The sequence below is a fragment of the Siphateles boraxobius genome, unplaced genomic scaffold, assembly GCF_051911475.1.
Source record: "Siphateles boraxobius isolate OS27281-9 unplaced genomic scaffold, OSU_SipBor_1 66, whole genome shotgun sequence".
In the NCBI taxonomy this organism is placed as follows: domain Eukaryota; kingdom Metazoa; phylum Chordata; class Actinopteri; order Cypriniformes; family Leuciscidae; genus Siphateles; species Siphateles boraxobius.
In genome coordinates, this window is record NW_027509193.1 from 5,673,741 (window position 1) to 5,690,942 (window position 17,202).

Genomic DNA, 17,202 nt, shown 5'->3' on the forward strand with positions numbered 1-17,202 from the left:
TGTCCTCTCGTTGACGCTTATCTACACGTTTATATACAGTATTGGTATTTACATAAAAGGATAGTGTGACACTGCATTTGAAGCACTTTGGAGGGCATATGGATGCGGAAACACAACAGAAAATGCAAGGCAGTGCATTAGAACAGAAACAGCGGATGATCTCAGTAGTGGCTGCCTAATGTCCTGATAATGAAGAAACACATTTGCAGAAATGTGTTTGCAGTGACCCATTTTAGCACAAGTACTGTTTCTGTTTCGTGGGTAAAGGGCGAGGAATCAATATTTCCAGGGTTCCCACACTTTCTGACCAAAGAATTTCTATGAACAGTTGTTCCAGTTTCTATGATAAGGATTTAAAAATTGACTTCACAAACAGGGAATACTGAATACTCAGTATAATTAGAAAAAACTATAAAGACTATAAAAAAATCTATATTTTTTTAACAGAAATTTAAAAAATGTTATTCTTTTCCCATGACACAATTAAAATTCCCTGATATTTTTCATGACTGTGGGAACCCCGGATTTCCTACCTTGGTTTCAGACACTTTGAGCCTTTAAGAAAATACACTCTAATGCAGCAGTTGTCACTGTGTTGCTAATACTGTATTATGTGTGATTCTGGATACTGTTGTAGCGCAGATAAACACACACCATATTAATTGAATTGACCCTCCGCTAAGCTCCTTACCTCAGTTTTTTTTACTCAATCTGACAACCTTTACTGAATCCCCACCCTGAAAAAAAGTTGCTGCCTTAAATTTTTAAGTATAATCAACTTTGATGTTTAAGTCATTTAAACTTAATTTACATTAAACTGACTTAACTTTGTTGAATCCTGTATAACGTATATAAATAAGTTCAAAATTGCTTAACTTATTTTGATTTTGAGTTAAAGCAATCTAAAAACATGTCATAACTTATTGATCATATAATTAATGTAATTTAAGTTAAAATGACTTACCGGTAAACATTCAAGTTGATTGTACTTAAACATTTAAGGCAGCAACTTTTTTTCTTATACCATGTGGGATCTTTTATCACTATTTGAAGTGCCCCGGCAACAAGAGTTTATTGTATTCTTATTGATATTTTTTTTTTGTAAAATTCAATTTAAAACTATCTTAACACATAGGACTTCCACAGATCTACATTTGCCCTGCATTCCATTGTGAAGGACTTATACCTTCGCCATAATGCCTTTGAAAGGTGTGAGCTTCGAAGGAATGAAGGGTATAGGGACCAAAAAAAAAAAACACATCTTTGCCGAGCCAATTAAAGATGTGCCGTAATCACACAAATGTGCTGCTTGCCTGTGCAAAGAATCATGGGAGTGAATGGGCCATTAGTTGTACCCTTCAAATCCTTCATTTCGAAGGGCCCTTTGAAATGGCCAGTTTTGAGCACTCCGATTTGGAACCACCCTTCAATATGGCGGTCATGATTGTTCTTACTTCGAAGTGCCCTTCGGAGGTGGATTTATCCAGTTTGGAACGCAGCCTAGATATGAGCACTTGTCTGATAATATAATCGGTGGAAATAATTGCTAAGGCCAGAGAGTAGCAGTAGCATTTTAAGGCGAGGCTTAGCGAAAGGCCAATTGGATTGGATTGCTACTGTAAAGTAGTGTAAAGTTTATATTTGGAGAGTTTGAAAGAAAGAAAGAAAGAAAGAAAGAAAGAACTCAGCATTACAAAATTAGACTTAAACATGCTATATGCCAAGTGACCCATAAAGAGCATGGCATGGACCCTGTAGGGAAAACAACAATGTCCCACTCTCATACAGTGAGGGTGAGTTTCAGTTCCAAGCCTTCAGCAAGATTAAGTTTATGAGGTTCCTTTAAAGTATGCAGACTGCCCCCTATGTGCATTGTATTGTAATTGCAGCTCTGATAAGGCAGAAATAAAATAAACAAATCCATCCCAATCAAACAAAACCAACAACACAACAACAAAACGAAACAGACAGAATCGTTCAGAGAGAAACAGGTAACGTAACACAAAACTCCAGGTTCCTCCAGTGGCAATTTGAACAAAATCCATTCTGTTGCTTTTTATGGCACCTGTTGTGTGGTTGGCATCTTCTCTAGTCTAGTATCCGTGACTCAGGGTTTGGCCAAGATGGGGTTCCAGTTGGGCCTCAGCAGAAGATGGCAAGTTCTGGGCGAAGTTGCTTGGTGGGCTCAGGGGTCATAGCGTGGTGCTTTGGCCCACCTCTTCAGACACGGACTCCCCCTCCGGAGAGCTGACTGCAGCAAAGGAGCTCCGACATGGGCCCACCCTGAACTCATCCAACAGGCTATCCAGATTGACATTGATGGAGGGAATTTCCAAACTGAAGTAATCTGCTACAGGATCATGGGAAATGAGAGCAATGGCCACAAAAGTGAAGTGACAAGACATGTTTACAGTAAAACAGAGAGAAACAATGGAAATGGCGATGATGAGGATGTTGAAAAAACACAAGGAGAGAGAAAGCAAAAAGTAATTTCAGTTCCAAGGCCACTGTTAGAAGCGAAGTCAGCGAAGGGTGTTGAATGTGTGTTGCAGCAGGAGAGGGGCATATCAGACTGTTTCCTGGTATTCTACACAGGGATTCTTTCTTTCACACAGAGCCATTGGGAAGGAAGGAGAAATAGGTTTCGTTTCATATATGAAGCCTGTAGTGCTTGCTCCTCCTGCTTCAATCTCTGCTTTGCTTATAAAATATGAAGTAATACATAAAGCTTTTTGCAGTTTTTTCAGAAAGTAAAAATGACTGAATCAGCAGTTCACCACAATCAGTGCTGGGGAATGTTACTTCAAAAAGTAAGGGCCGGATCACACAGAACACGTTTTTGCTGTTAAAAACACGAGACGCGGGTCAGTGGAATGTAAAAAAGTGCAAGGTCTAGACTAGAGAGGCTCTTTCTTTTTCTTTTTTTAAATTTGAACCCCTTTTAGTTTGAGCGCCACCTTTTTAGAATGCCGTGTTATGTGTGAGAAATATGCAAAAGACATGACAGCAACGGTCAAACACGTCTTTCTAGAGCGTTTAAATTGAAAAACAATGAAAAAGCACCACAATGGAATGGCAAAACGAGTACTGTGTGAACGGCCCCTAACGTGTTGCAGTTACTATGCTCCTAAAAGGTAACTAATCCACTTACATTGTTACCTTTTACAGAAAGTAATATGATATTTTGTGTTATTTTGTCTCGAGGTCAAGAAGTCATCTATAACTGTGGTTCCTCTTCAGTCGTTCAGTCGACGAATAGGAATCTCACTAGAGAAGCCAATCTACTTAGAGTGAAACTAAACAAGCCAATGCACATTGGTGTGCAATTATTTGCTTCATCTGCTCAGCCTCGCAGCGTGGGTATATAATGAGCAGAAGGTGCGATTGCACTTCGAATGCTGTCTACAGAGTGTGAATCTACGAGCCATCCTGGTGCGGGTGTTACAGCACAGCAGCGCGAGCAGTCTTTCTCTTTCGCCTCCGGCTTTTTGTTTTTTTCAGGTTTTGAGCAAAATAAAAAGCTGTTATAACAGCTGGTAAGGTGCGCCGTTCAGAGCGCTACCAGAGGGTTGCTTCGGGCAGTGACGAGGGATACCTGAGGATTACGGTGAGCGCGCTTCCTTCGGGGAAGCAACTGCCTAGGAACCCTCATCCCTATCCCACTCCGCAGCCAGTTGAGCCACCAACAGAATGTGCTGGACAATCCTCGCGATGTGTACCAGTCGTTTCCTTTGGTGAAACGACTGGTTCACATCGCGAGGATTGTCCAGCACATTCTGTTGGTGGCTCAACTGGCTGCGGAGTGGGATAGGGATGAGGGTTCCTAGGCAGTTGCTTCCCCGAAGGAAGCGCGCTCACCGTAATCCTCAGGTATCCCTCGTCACTGCCCGAAGCAACCCTCTGGTAGCGCTCTGAACGGCGCACCTTACCAGCTGTTATAACAGCTTTTTATTTTGCTAAATAAAACAAGCCAACACAAGCCAAACAAGCCGACAGCGACGATCAGATGCCGATCGCTGCATCGGAGGGTGGGTCAGACCTCTCCGCGGACGACGACACGGCGCCGCTGCCTCCTTCGGGTGTGCCGGCGGTACCCGAGTCAGACCCGGAGATGATGGCCATGCTTTCCTGGGCCGCCAACAGGATCGGGCTAGAGTGGAATCTTCCATCGTGTCCCGAGCCCTCGAGGCTGGATGATTGGTATCTCGGGGTGATGCGCGCTGGTTCTCAGCAACCCACCCCAGTACCTTTCTTCCCGGAAGTGCACGAGTAGCTCACGGGAACGTGGACGGCACCTTTTACTGCCAGAAACCGTCTCGGTGGCTCCTCCTCCCTGACCACCCTTGATGGCAGGGCAGCTAAGGGGATACATGCGTATCCCGCCAGTGGAGCGGGCCGTTGCAATGCAGCTGTTCCCTAATTCCACTTGGTGCGGAGAACCGTGTCTTCCTTCCCGGGCCTGTAGGTACTCGTCGGACCTATCCGGCAAGGCTTACAAGGCCTGTGAGGAAGCTGTCTCTGCCATGCACGCCATGGCGTTGCTGCAGGTTCACCAGGCCAAGGCACTGACGAGGTCGAGAACTTCGCCCAGCAGTTCTCGGCTGTACAAAAGCAGACAGAGGCCATCAAACACATCCTGCAACTCGCTGCCCCACTCTGGATGTGCATACGGTCCCTTTGGTACCGCTTGTATGGTCTCTGCGAGCCTGGTTAGCGTTCCCCAGTCTCATTCCAGCTGGCTCATTCGGGCCATCAGGCTCGGCTATGCGATTCAGTTCGCCCGGCGTCCCGCCAAGTTACGGGCCATTCACTCCACTACAGTGAGAGTAGCCTATGCCCATGTCTTGCGCGTGGAGATCACAGTCCTACTGGCGAAGGACGCGATAGAGCTGGTCCCTCCAGCCGATATGAGGTCAGGGCACTACAGTCCCTACTTCATTGTACCCAAGAAAGGTGGTGGGTTCCGACCGATCTTGGACCTGCGAGTTTTGAACCGGAGTCTCCACAAACTACCGTTCAAAATGCTTACACAGAAACGCATTACTTTCATGTCTCGATTCTTCCTCGACACAGGCCGTTTCTACGCTTTGCGTTCGAGGGTCGAGTATATCAGTACAAAGTCCTGCCCTTCAGGCTGTCGCTGTCCCCCCGTGTCTTCACGAAAGTCACGGAGAGGGCCTTTGTTCCCATGAACAGGGCATTCGCATCCTCAACTATCTCGACGCCTGGCTCATACTAGCACACTCGAGAGATCAGCTATGCAAACACAGGGACCTCGTGCTCAGGTCAACTGGGAGCAGAGCAAACTCTCCCCTGTGCAGAGGATCTCTTTTCTCTGTATGGAGTTGAATTCGGTCGCACAGACAGCGCGCCTCACAGAGGAACGCGCTCAGTCTGTGCTGAACTGCTTGAACAAGTTCAAAGGCATGACGGCGGTCCCATTGAAATTCTTTCCGAGGCTCCTGGGGCATATGGCAGCGGCAGCAGCGGTAACCCCGATCAGCGTGCTCCATATGAGACCGCTTCAGCACTAGCTTCATGGCCGAGTCCCGAGATGGGCGTGGCATCACAGCATTCACAGGGTGGCAATCACACCGGCGTGCCGCCAGACCTTCAGCCCGTGGTCAGATCCCTCGTTCCTGTGGGCAGGAGTCCCCTTGGAACAGGTGTACAGGCATGCTGTGGTATTCACAGATGCCACCGGCTGGGGTGCCACGCACTTTGCTGCTGGTTGCACTGGCCTCTGTCAAGAGGGTAGGGGACCTGCAGGCATTTTCGTTTGACGAATCGTGCCGAGAGTTTGGGCTGGGTGAAGACCATGTTGTACTGAGACCCCGGCTTGGCTATGTGCCCAAGGTTCTTACACTTCCTTCAAGGACCAGGTAGTGAACCTGCAAGAGCTGCCCCTGCAGGAGGCAGACCCACCCCTGACTTTACTCTGTCCAATGTGCACTCTGCTTTAAACGTGGACAGAACACAAAGTCTCAGGACCTCAGACCAGCTCTTTGTCTGTTACGGAGGCCAGCAGAAGGGAAAGGCTGTCTCCAAGCAGAGGATGGCCCACTGGATAGAGGATGCCATCGCCTTGGCTTACCAAGCACAAGGCGTGCCCTGCCCATTCAGGTTAAATGCTCACTCCACAAGAGGCATTGCATCCTCCTGGACGCTGGCACCTGGCTCCTCGCTAACAGATATCTGTGGATCTGCGGGCTGGGCGACACCTAACATGTTCGCTAGATATTATAGCTACTCGTAAAGCCGGTCTCCTCCCGTGTTCTCACCCTAAATTGTCGGCTTACTGCACCCTTACTGTAAACCCTTATTACTCCAGAGTTAAAAACCTGTTGAGTCCTCCAACACCCTCAGCCCGGACATGTCAGAGCGTTGGGTGCCAGGCCTTTATCCGCTGAAATCTCGAGAACCGGGTCTAGGCTGGGTCCCATATGTTTGACCCTACTGGGATCCCATATGTGTATATTTTCTCCACGGCTGCTCCTAACGGAAGCCTGTGTTAAGTCACCCAGTATTCATATGTAGTACAACCTTCGGGCTAGTCCATAGGTATTTCCCACATAACTCCTTGAAGAAAGTGGCTTCCACAGCATTTTACTTCCTAACAGAAAGGGCACGCTTTCCCACTGATATCCAATATCTCACTGTATGGGTTATCACGGAACAACGGTGACAGATTCACTCTGTGTAAGCCTCCTCCTATCATCCTTCCAGGCAAGAAGAGGTAGAGGCTTGCACAGGGCACTGGATGGGGTGCAGCAGCTGTGGCCCTTTGGTAGGGATTCCTATTCGTCGGTCTCGAAATTGCGTCGACTGACCGACTGAAGAGGAACGTCTCGGTTACATTTGGTACCCCTCGTTCCCTGAAGGGAACGAAGACGCCATGTCCCGTCTCCACATCTGCTGCCGCCCGCCGGGGTGGCCAGCTTATCAGGCTTAGCTCCTCAGCAAAAAACTGAAGTGCAATCGCACCTGCTGCTCATTATATACCTGCGCTGCAAGGCTGAGCAGCTGATGCAAATGATTGCACGCCAATGTGCATTGGCTTGTTTAGTTTCACTCGAAGTAGATTGTCCTCTCTAGCGAGATTCCTATTCGTGGGTCTCGACGTGGCGTCTCCGTTCCCTCCTTCAGGGAACGAGGGTTACCGTATGTAACCGACACGTTTCCTGCTTGGCTTGCAGATGTTTGTATAAATTCTGAGGTTTTTTTTTTGCTGTGAAAAAGTATTTGTTCCCTGACATAATTTGCCTGCAACAACAAATATAGCATGAAAAATGTCACACAATGACTGCATTAAATGATTTACACAGGAATTACAATAGCTGGAAACAATGCATGACACATTTGTCACCATTTGTAACATGTTACAGATTATAAGGTGGCTTTACTCTGCCTTTTATCTGCCAATGCAGGATTTGGATCTTTAATTTGACAGTGTAAAGATTCTTAATTTACTTGTATTATTTCCAATTGTATCGGAAAATAAGCCGAAAAGTAGTGTAACTTGTTACATATTACCGGTATGTGCCATTATGTGTTACTTGTTACTTGTTTGAAAAGGTATTTTAGCGTAAATTAAAAAAGTAACACTACTTGCTACCTAACACAAAATTTGATTACATAATGTGTTACCTGTAAAGCACATTACCTGTAACACAGGTTACCTGTTACACACATTACGCTTTACCCCCAACACTGACCACAATGACTAAAATACTCCACCCATAGACAACAAGATGGGAGCAAATTGAAGATGTGGTAACATTAAGAATGTTGGCAGTGGACTATGAGGATTGGTGGACTGTATCTGATTGTGATGACCTCCCCTGTGTAAGCATGAGATGGACGCGGATGGCGTAGTCATGACCATTGGGGGGGGGGGGAGGGGGGCAAGAACTGCCACCCTATGATGGACCCGACTCAGAAAGAGTTTGGTTGGGTGTTTTCCAATGTCCACCAATGCGGTGGTGAGGATATTAGGAAGGGGAATGGATCACGATGTGAGGTCAGGGCCAGAGGCGTTGAAATGAACTTCATAAGTGACGACGTTGGCAAATATGGGGTGTTGCTCAGGAAAGTAAGGCCATAAGCCATGCACAGACCAGTCTCGCACCATGCACAGACTACACTGACAGAATGAAGAAGCCAGAAGCAGTCCCGCGACTTGGAGAGAATGACAGAGCTGGGGAAGGAAGTGTTACGGTATGAGACAGAGAGCAAGGCTGTGGTAGGCCCCAGATTCAGCCACAGCACCAGGCCAGATGGTGTGAGATGAGGCTATGGCACGGGCACAGCAGGTTCTGGCTTACCCTAAATGTCCCCCTCACACTCAGCCCACACTCAGTCCCTGGCCTCACACAGCTGCAAGGTGCACAACGATGACAGGGGATAAAAGAGTCATACATCAATCAGTGCTCAGGAGAATGACTGACAGACACGCCTCACATGATAGAACATACAATCAGTGCAGTACAGCAGGCCACTAGAATGATACAAAGACCACAGAACCTAATTTTAGGGAAACAGTCGCCGTCTGAAGCTGAGAAAACAAGTAGGGCTCGTACTGAAGGTGAAGTGTGTAATTTTTTCTTCTTCTAGGTTTTTTCAGACTTTCGCCATAAAGACGTGGATTCCTAGCATAGAAATCTAGACGCACCCTAGCGGCAGCAAAATAAATTTTGCAGCCAGTTTAGTCTAGCAACTCTCCATTGGCTTTCGAGCTGGAAAAACCAAACTCTAGAAAGGCCAATCACATTGTGTATAGAGTTGGTGGGCGGGCTTTACATAATGACGGCAGAGTTGTGACAGTTCCGCGTGGATTCCCTGCTACTTGAAAACAAAGAAGATGACCGCTGCTGCTGGCGAACAGCTGTCTTTCGAATTGGCTTTGGCCGCAACTCTGGAGGACTCTGAGTTAAGCTTTTCTTTGAGAAAAGAACAAAGAACGGCACTTAAGTCATTCTTAAAAAAGGAAGATGTGTTCGGAGTTTTGCCAGCCGGATACGGCAAAAGTTTAATATATCAACTAACTCCGCTGGTGGGAAAATGCATGGGACTCACTCAGCCACAACCGTTCGTTGCTCTGGTTGGTTGTAGCGCTATCCTATTGCGTGCTGAGAAAATCTGAAAGACAACCGTTTATCCCGCCCCTTTAAATTGAGGCATGCAAATGGTGAGTTCCCAGACCTAACATCTTGACGTGGATCTGGCTTGCCAGGCTAGTGGATTCCTACTGAAATGATTGGATTTAGCTCACGAAAATTCACAAAGCAGTTGACGATTTCCAGAAAATGCTTGCAAAATCTCCATGGGGAAATCTTTCACCCTCACATGTAATTCTCGGTTAACGGGGATTCCTATTGAAGTGACTGGATTTCGCCCGTGAACATTCACTGAACAACTCTAAATGTGACTGCACTTTCAGTGCGAAAGTTGAAAGTAAAGCTAGCCAATTAAATTGGAGTGGATGATTTTCAGCTTGCTAATTTTTTTGTACTGTGGGAATTGTCTGCAAGTTGACTACTCTAAAGAGCGTAAACTAAGTGGAGTCTGACATGTCAATCAGCTTCTTGCTCAAGTAAAGGCATGAGTTTGAGTTTGGTGTTTAGTTCGTGGTGGGGCGGAAGGGTCGGCATAAAACCTGAATGGAAACACTCATTATTTTTACATTTCTGTTTGGTTGTGCAAAAATTACACACTTCACTTTCTAGTAATATATATATGCTACATCCCTGGGTTTTGAGTGAATTCCCTTTGTGTCCACTTTTTCACAAGTTATAGAGCTAAAATATAAAATCATAGGAATTAAAAAAATAATTATCATACTGTACATCTCAAAGGCAACTGAATCTATTGGTGCCCTATATTTAAGACAAACAAATCTCTTCACATTTCATAAGGGATCTGGCTTTTTAAAGTCCATCGCCTGCGTAGGATGGAGAGACAGACAGTTCGAGAGAGGGATGCTGGACTCCCACTCGTGATGTTGCCACTGAGGCATGTTTACCTGTGGACATGCTCTCTCCAGGGGACAATCCGTCAAGTAGACCCTGCTCCAGGGGCTGGGGAACCGTAGGAGGGACGGTGGGTGGCTGGGGAGGGGGTAGGCTGGGTCTCTGCCTGGGCTTTGGTGTGGGCCGGGACTTTGTGAGCGTACCAGTCAGAGAGGGCGGCGAAGACAACATATGGGGTCCCCCTAAAGGGGTCTGGCCAGGGGAAGAGGTGGGCGCGTGTCCAGTGGGACAGCCCAAACCGTACGGGGAGGGGGTACTTGGGGGAGTGGGGGACAGGCTAACCGGAGACGGCTGACCTGTGGATTGGTCTGACATCCCCCCCGACTGGCAGTAGGGAATCTTGGGTGGCACAGGGGCCAGTTTCTTAGACGCTGTAGGGAGAGAGAGAAGACACAATCAAACATGCATGTAAGTAGCTTGTAGACCATGACCCTGTTTAAACCTGGTATTAACATCTGTTCTGGGTGAAGCGTGAATTATGTGAAATGTTATTATTACAATTTAAATCAATCATTTTTTATCACTCAAGCTGTGATTTGTATATGCACATTTCTGAAATACATAACTTAGACAGTTACCTCTGATAACAGATCACTCTAAATTGTAATGTGTAATTTTCTGTAAAGCTGCTTTGAAATGATGTGTATTGTGAAAAGCGCTATACAAATAAATTTGAATTGAATTGAATTGAATTAAATAAAAAATGTCATGATGTAATTATCAAATAAAATGAATAGCATTTTCCTTTCACCTTTAATGCAGGTGTGTACATATATATATGTTATCAATACTTTATAGTTAGAAGTATTTTTAAAATAATAAACATATCATTAAGTTTTGGGGGACTTGCAACACATGACAAAACATTTTTTTTTCTCGCTCATTATTTTTTGAAGACTTGAAAAGCAAAATTATGTCTCACGTTTAAGTCTTGTTTTCTAAAAAAATATATACAAATTAAGTGTTTATGCTTAAAACAAGATTTTTTTTGTAAACTTAACATCTAAAGTAATTTTCCTTCTCATGTAAATTAATCGTGATTTAAGAATTTGTAGATATTAGTACTGGCAAACAAATTTGTTTATTCATTGGTTTATTTTTTGCAGTGGACTAACCTTAACTTGTCATTAAAAGGACAAATGTGACTAAATCAATTAAGACGTGTATACACTGATCTGTCTGATCACCCAAATCACATGTTATACCAATTTTAAAGAGAATTGTATCTCTACGTGAAATTTTATAAAACCATTAAAGTGGAACCCCAATGGAACGAACCATTGCGTAAGGTGTGAGGACTGTGCTCGGCAGAGTGGGGAGACTGGCTGTTGCTCTGCTGACCGCTGACAGGGGGCACTGTAGCTCCTGCTGCCTGCACAGCCTTGTGGCCAATCACAGGAGAGAGCTCCTTGCTTTTCAGAGTGCTGGAGAGAGATAAAGACATGACTGCCTGCCATCAGTCTGCACACATCATATCATTAATGACAAGGACCCCTCATGTCCCCAATCATCAAAACTTAAGTGCTAAACAACATGCTGCCGGTTTTGATTGTGTCTGAAAAGACCTTGACAAAGCATTGGCATAATTGATCTGGGAATCGAACCCATGTTTCTGGCACCATGCTTAACCAGATGAGCTAAATATGGAAGCTTGTTTCTGCCACAGAATAAAAAAAAGAAACCCTTTTTCTCGCTATTGTGAGTTTATATCTCACAATTTTGACTTTATAAACCACAATCGTGAGTTTATATCACGCAATTCAGACTTTTTTTTATCGTAATTGCGAGTTTATAACTAGCAAATTCAGATTTTTTTTAAAATATAAACTTGCAATTGTGAGAAGTCTCAGAGAAAAAGAAAATAAGAAATCTTTTTTTATTTTTTCTTCTGGGGAAGAAACACGCTTCCATTGTTAAAAAATAAATAAATAAATAAATAAAGCAACAAAATGTTTTTGTTGCTACTGTAAATTCTTAGCTAACATGAAGGAGATTTGAAAACATCCACAAATAAAATCTGCTTTCATGTGAGTGTGATGTATTTTTTTTTCCCAAAGACATGTGAAGGTGGATTTACAACGGGTTTCTCATCCACGTCAGCAGGAGGGGGATTGAGTGTCCTTGCCCAGCAAACACACACGCACGCACGCACGCACGCACGCACGCACGCACGCGCGCGCGCGCACACACACACACACACACACACACACACACACACACACACACACACACACACACACACACACACACACACACACACACACACACACACACACACACACACACACACACACACACACACACACACACACACACACACACACAGCATGTATCTTTAATATGACTGAGCATGTGGAGCTTGTTTTTCACTCTGACAGTTCTATTCCAGTGCCTCTGCTAAACTCTGGGGAAGATTAATCAAATGCACACATGGACACAAGTTGTCCACATAGATCCGTGCAGACATGCAGAGAACGCCACTATGTGACTATGTTTGAAATGAATCCGTCACATCTATGACTCAATCTCTGCAGTTCCCTTTCCCTGCGGCTTTTGAATGAAGGCTCACAAGGGTATATGGGGTGGGGAACTTCCACCATTGCGATACACAGTCAACATCATTAGTAAAATGGCTAATACTGTCCATTTTGATGCTAAGCGCTCCTAATAAAGATCTTAGATTGATCTTTATTGCATTGATGGAGTCTGCATGTGCAGCAAGCGATGGGAATTCTTATTATTCCATTGACATTCCTGCAACCCTTCAAACAACTTGGGACACTGATGGTCCAAAAAAAGAGCATTCATATACACAATTCCCACCTCAATTAAATTTGTGGCCTACATTGCTGTGAAACGTATGAATTCTAATTTGATTTGGTAAGCTTTGTTTCATTTTTCAGTGCCGTTATCAAATTCAGATGGCTACTCAGTAGGGAAGACTTAAATCTTGCTCAAATGATTACATTTTAAGTGGCCAATTTTTCCTATATAGTGTCTATAGCTTTGTTCCAAAAATCTAGTGAGTTATCGCAATGTAAAAACACATGTTGTCATAACTTATTGATCATATAATGTTTTTTACAGTGTGAACAAAATTGTACGAATTATAAACTTTTGTTGGTCACACAACTTATTTTCTGCAACAATCCAAAAGTCAATGGAAAAAACATAGCTTTTGTCGAGGGAACCAGGGTGATACTAACTTTCGAGTTGGCATAAACCAATATAATCAATGCATCAGATATTACCATAATGATTAGCAAATAACTCAAATGCCACACATAAACATTGAGTTTTACTTCAATGGAACTTCTCAGTACTGAGTACATGTAATAATAATAATAATAATTTGTTACATGTAATGTAAGTGCCTTTACAATTGTAAGAGTTCATTGCAATTGATTTTAGGAAGTCCTTACATTTCTATTTTCCAATGCTATCTTATAAGGCAGAATAAATTAGTTTCCCATTGTTTGTAAGAGTGTTTGTGTTGTGAGAGCACCTATGATGACTAAAAGAGCTCATTAGGGTTTGGAACAGAGCTGGTGTTTATGTACTTGCACATCTAGTATGACTATTCCAATGAGCAAACAGACCTCATGACTTAATCAATACATTCATAAGCATCCATGTCACCATGAGCAGCTCCATCCATGTACTTATTTCTAACAGGGTAATTATAGCTCAATAAAACTGACACTAAAACTAAAACCAACCAACTGAAATAAAATAAAATAAAAAAGCTTAAACATTTCTCATTTTAATTTAATAGGGTTAAGTTGAAGTAAAAAAAATTGTCTTATGGTTACATAAGTAACTCTGGTTCCCTTCTAAAGGAACTCGAGCTGTGTCGAGATGCTGTGGGAACACCCCTGCGTGATTGTGTCGTGATCGTGAAGCGCATGTTCAATGGTGGGCTGAGACGTCATAGGCGGGTGATGTCATCGGTCAGGAAACTATAAAGCACACCTGAAAACAGACCGCGCTAGCTTCTGTGCCTTCAGCAAGCACTCTCTGTATACTGTCTCTGTCTTATAGTGTTGTCTATAGTGTATATATATATAATGGCGAGCAAGCAAGAGTTTAAGCGGTGTGCTGTTCCCTGCCCTCGTTTTATCACGGGTGGGGACACATACCCGCTTTGTGTTGCTTGTTTGGGAGTGGAGCATGCCCAGTCAGTTCTCGAGGGGGCTGACTGTGAGCATTGTGAGAAGCTGTCCATGAGGACGGTTCAGTTCGCGCTCCCCAGGGTGTGGGTCCCAACGTACATCTTGGCATCACAAATGGATCTGACAGCGGGGTTTGAGATGGGCCCAGCCCTATCTCAGCCTTCACCTGCCAGATCCAGTGCCATATCTCAGGGAGAAGCACAAGCTGCGGTTTCTTCTCCCTGGGCTTATCTCCTTCCACCTTGAAGGTGTATGTGGAAGGTGTATATCTGCTTACCACACTCCTCTGGGTGGTGCACCATTGGGGAGAGATCCTCTCATTACTCGTTTTCTTCGTGGCACCCTGAGGCTGAGGCCTGCCATGCGCACTAGAGCACCGGCTTGGGATTTGGCCGTTGTTTTGGAAGGCCTGGCTTTGGCTCCCTTTGAGCCCATTGAAGAGGTTTCAGAAAAGTTCCTTACACTAAAAACTTTATAAGGTCCCTTTTCCTAAGGTCCCTTCTAATGTTGCGGGCCCAATAGTGCTGCAGGCCTTCTGTCCTCCACCTTTTAATACAGCAGATCAGGAAAAACTTAATCTGCTGTGCCCTGTACAGGCTTTGGATGCTTGCGTACACAGAGCTACCCTGATGTGTAAATCGGATCAACTATTCGTCTGTTTAGGGTCACCAAGAAAAGGTTACCCTACATCCAAGCAGAGGATGAGCAAATGGGTAGTCAAGGCTATCTCACTTGCTTATGAAGCGGCTGGTCAGCCTTCACCTTTGGCTGTCTGGGCCCATTCTACCAGGAGTATGGCTGCCTCAAAGGCTTTATTATCGGGGGTTTCCCTTCATGACATCTGTGATGCAGCAGGCTGGTCCTCACCGCATACTCTAGGCTCCACTCTAGGGTCAAGGGTGCTTGCTTCTTAGTGTGTGCAATGATTTCACATAGAACAGACATTTGCTATTATGGCGTTGTGGGTATAGTGTTCCCACAGCATCTTGACGCAGCTCGAGTTCCCTTGAAAGGGAATGTCTCAGGTTACGTATATAGCCCTGGTTCCCTGAAGAGGAAGCACAGTCTGTTTTCAGGTGTGCTTTATAGTTTCCTGGTCTATGACATCACCCGCCTATGACGTCTCGTCACACCATTTGACTGATTATACACATGCTTTACGACGCAATCATGCAGGGGCGTTCCCACAGCGTCTCGACACAGCATCTCGTTCCCTCTTCAGGGAACTAAAGTTATAAGTTATTATATATATATATATATATATATATATATATATATATATATATATATATATATATTTAATATGTATTTTCAGTTATTTAGTTATTATTAGTGGTCAAATCACTTAATCTCATTAAATATAAAATATATGCATGTGTGTGTAAATGTATATATAATTAATCAAATATATATATATATATATATATATATATATATATATAATGTACACACACACACACACACATATATATATACAGTATATACACAATAAAATCAATAAAAACGTTATAGATATATATTTAAAAGACAAACTACTAAAGATGACAAAAACAACAGAAAATACAGAACTGAAAACCGAATAAAAACTACTAAAAATTACAAAGAAACAACAAATTACTGAAATCTAACTAAAATGGAAAATACAAAAATAAAAAATGATTCAAAATATTGATATAAAATATATAGATATATTTGCAGAAGAAAAAAAAACCCTAATAAAAATGTACTAAAACCATTAGTTAACCACAACCAAAATTAAAATGAGAATGCAAAATATAAAACTGATTCAAAACATTAACAAAAACCATTATGGTATTTCAGTGATACTACAATAACACTGATTTCTATTTGAAGGATACACTTTCGCTAAAGGCCAGTGACATCATCGGCAACCTCAGGCTTCCCTGGACAATGAAAATGTTACAGAATCTGTGTGATGAGGCTGAAAAAGTAATAACTTCACAAAGAAAATAAAGAAGAATAAATAAATAAGGAAAAAACAGGATGGAAAGAGGGAGCCAGTATGGAGTGATCTGAGGTGAGCGCTCAGACAGTGTGGGGAGCCCTGGTGGACATCACAGTGTGTTGCGAAGGCAGGGTGGCCGCAGGCAGGTGGTATTTACCTAGTCAGCCTGGGGGGTCCTCTGTCGCGGGCACATGGACAGGCGGCCCACGGCGGGGGGGCGGAGGAGGGGAGGCTAGGGGGGTTTCCGAGGGACACGTCATGGCGGGTCAGCACGAGAGGGGTTTTAATGTAGAGGGGCGAGGCATTGGCGTCAGGCGGAGTGGCATGCGGGGCATCACACACTGGGCCGTGTTTGGGAAAGTGCAGGCAGCTAGGCTTGGGGTTGGAGTTGATATCGAGTGAGGAGGAGGAGGAGGAGGAAGAGGAGGAAGGGGGTGGCTGGGGCAGGGGCAAGGGTGGGCCGAAGCCGGCCCAGCGCAGGGGTGGAGGCGGGGAGCTGGGAGGCTGCGACTCGGGGCCGGGGGCCACGGGCCGAGCGCAGGGTGGGGGTTTGGGGTAGAAGTGGTGGGAGGACGAGGAAGGGTAAGGAGGGGGTGGCCGCTCCTCCACGTGGGACGCATAGACATGTGAGGAATCCGGCCGATTGGGCGACACGTCGTCTGAGCTGCAGATATTGGAAACAATAAAGAGCAAACACAGGAGAGAGAGCTCTGGTCAACTGCACACGGATGGATGTTGAGCTCCAGCTGTGGCTCGCTGGCGTTAAACAATACTGATCACATTCTCAGGATCCTTTGGTCCGCATGTTTGTCTCAAGCTGGTATGAGCATTTAGCCAGTTTAGCGCACGGCAATGAGCAAAAGGGTTAGCAAACAGCAAGCTTAGCAACGAAAAACAGGCGCAAGGAAATGCTCCCATCTCCGTTGGGAGGAAAAGCACAGCAATGCATTAAAATGGAAAAACTGAAAATGACCTTGTGTCTGCGCACTGCACCAAGGGAAGAAAAAAAAAAATCTCTGTTAAAACAACCAAACAT

General features: G+C 44.4%; 1 protein-coding gene across 7 annotated transcripts in view; it reads right to left on the reverse strand.

Annotated features, from left to right (window-relative positions):
• Nucleotides 1-1,091: 1,091 nt before the first annotated feature.
• arhgap44a (Rho GTPase activating protein 44a) overlaps nt 1,092-17,202 on the reverse strand; it is a 61,967-nt gene continuing 45,856 nt past the window's right edge. For 2 of the 7 annotated variants that reach the window (XM_077211760.1, XM_077211759.1), the window contains 4 exons: nt 11,307-11,452; nt 10,022-10,399; nt 8,325-8,376; nt 1,092-2,350 (listed from right to left, as the gene is read on the reverse strand). In XM_077211760.1, the coding sequence (XP_077067875.1) occupies nt 8,369-8,376; nt 10,022-10,399; nt 11,307-11,452 (532 nt within the window). In that variant the 3' untranslated portion in view covers nt 1,092-2,350; nt 8,325-8,368. Of the gene's footprint in view, nt 2,351-8,324; nt 8,377-10,021; nt 10,400-11,306; nt 11,453-16,323; nt 16,831-17,202 lie in introns of all 7 variants that reach the window. The other 5 variants (XM_077211754.1, XM_077211753.1, XM_077211761.1 and 2 more) reach the window with 5 other exon arrangements.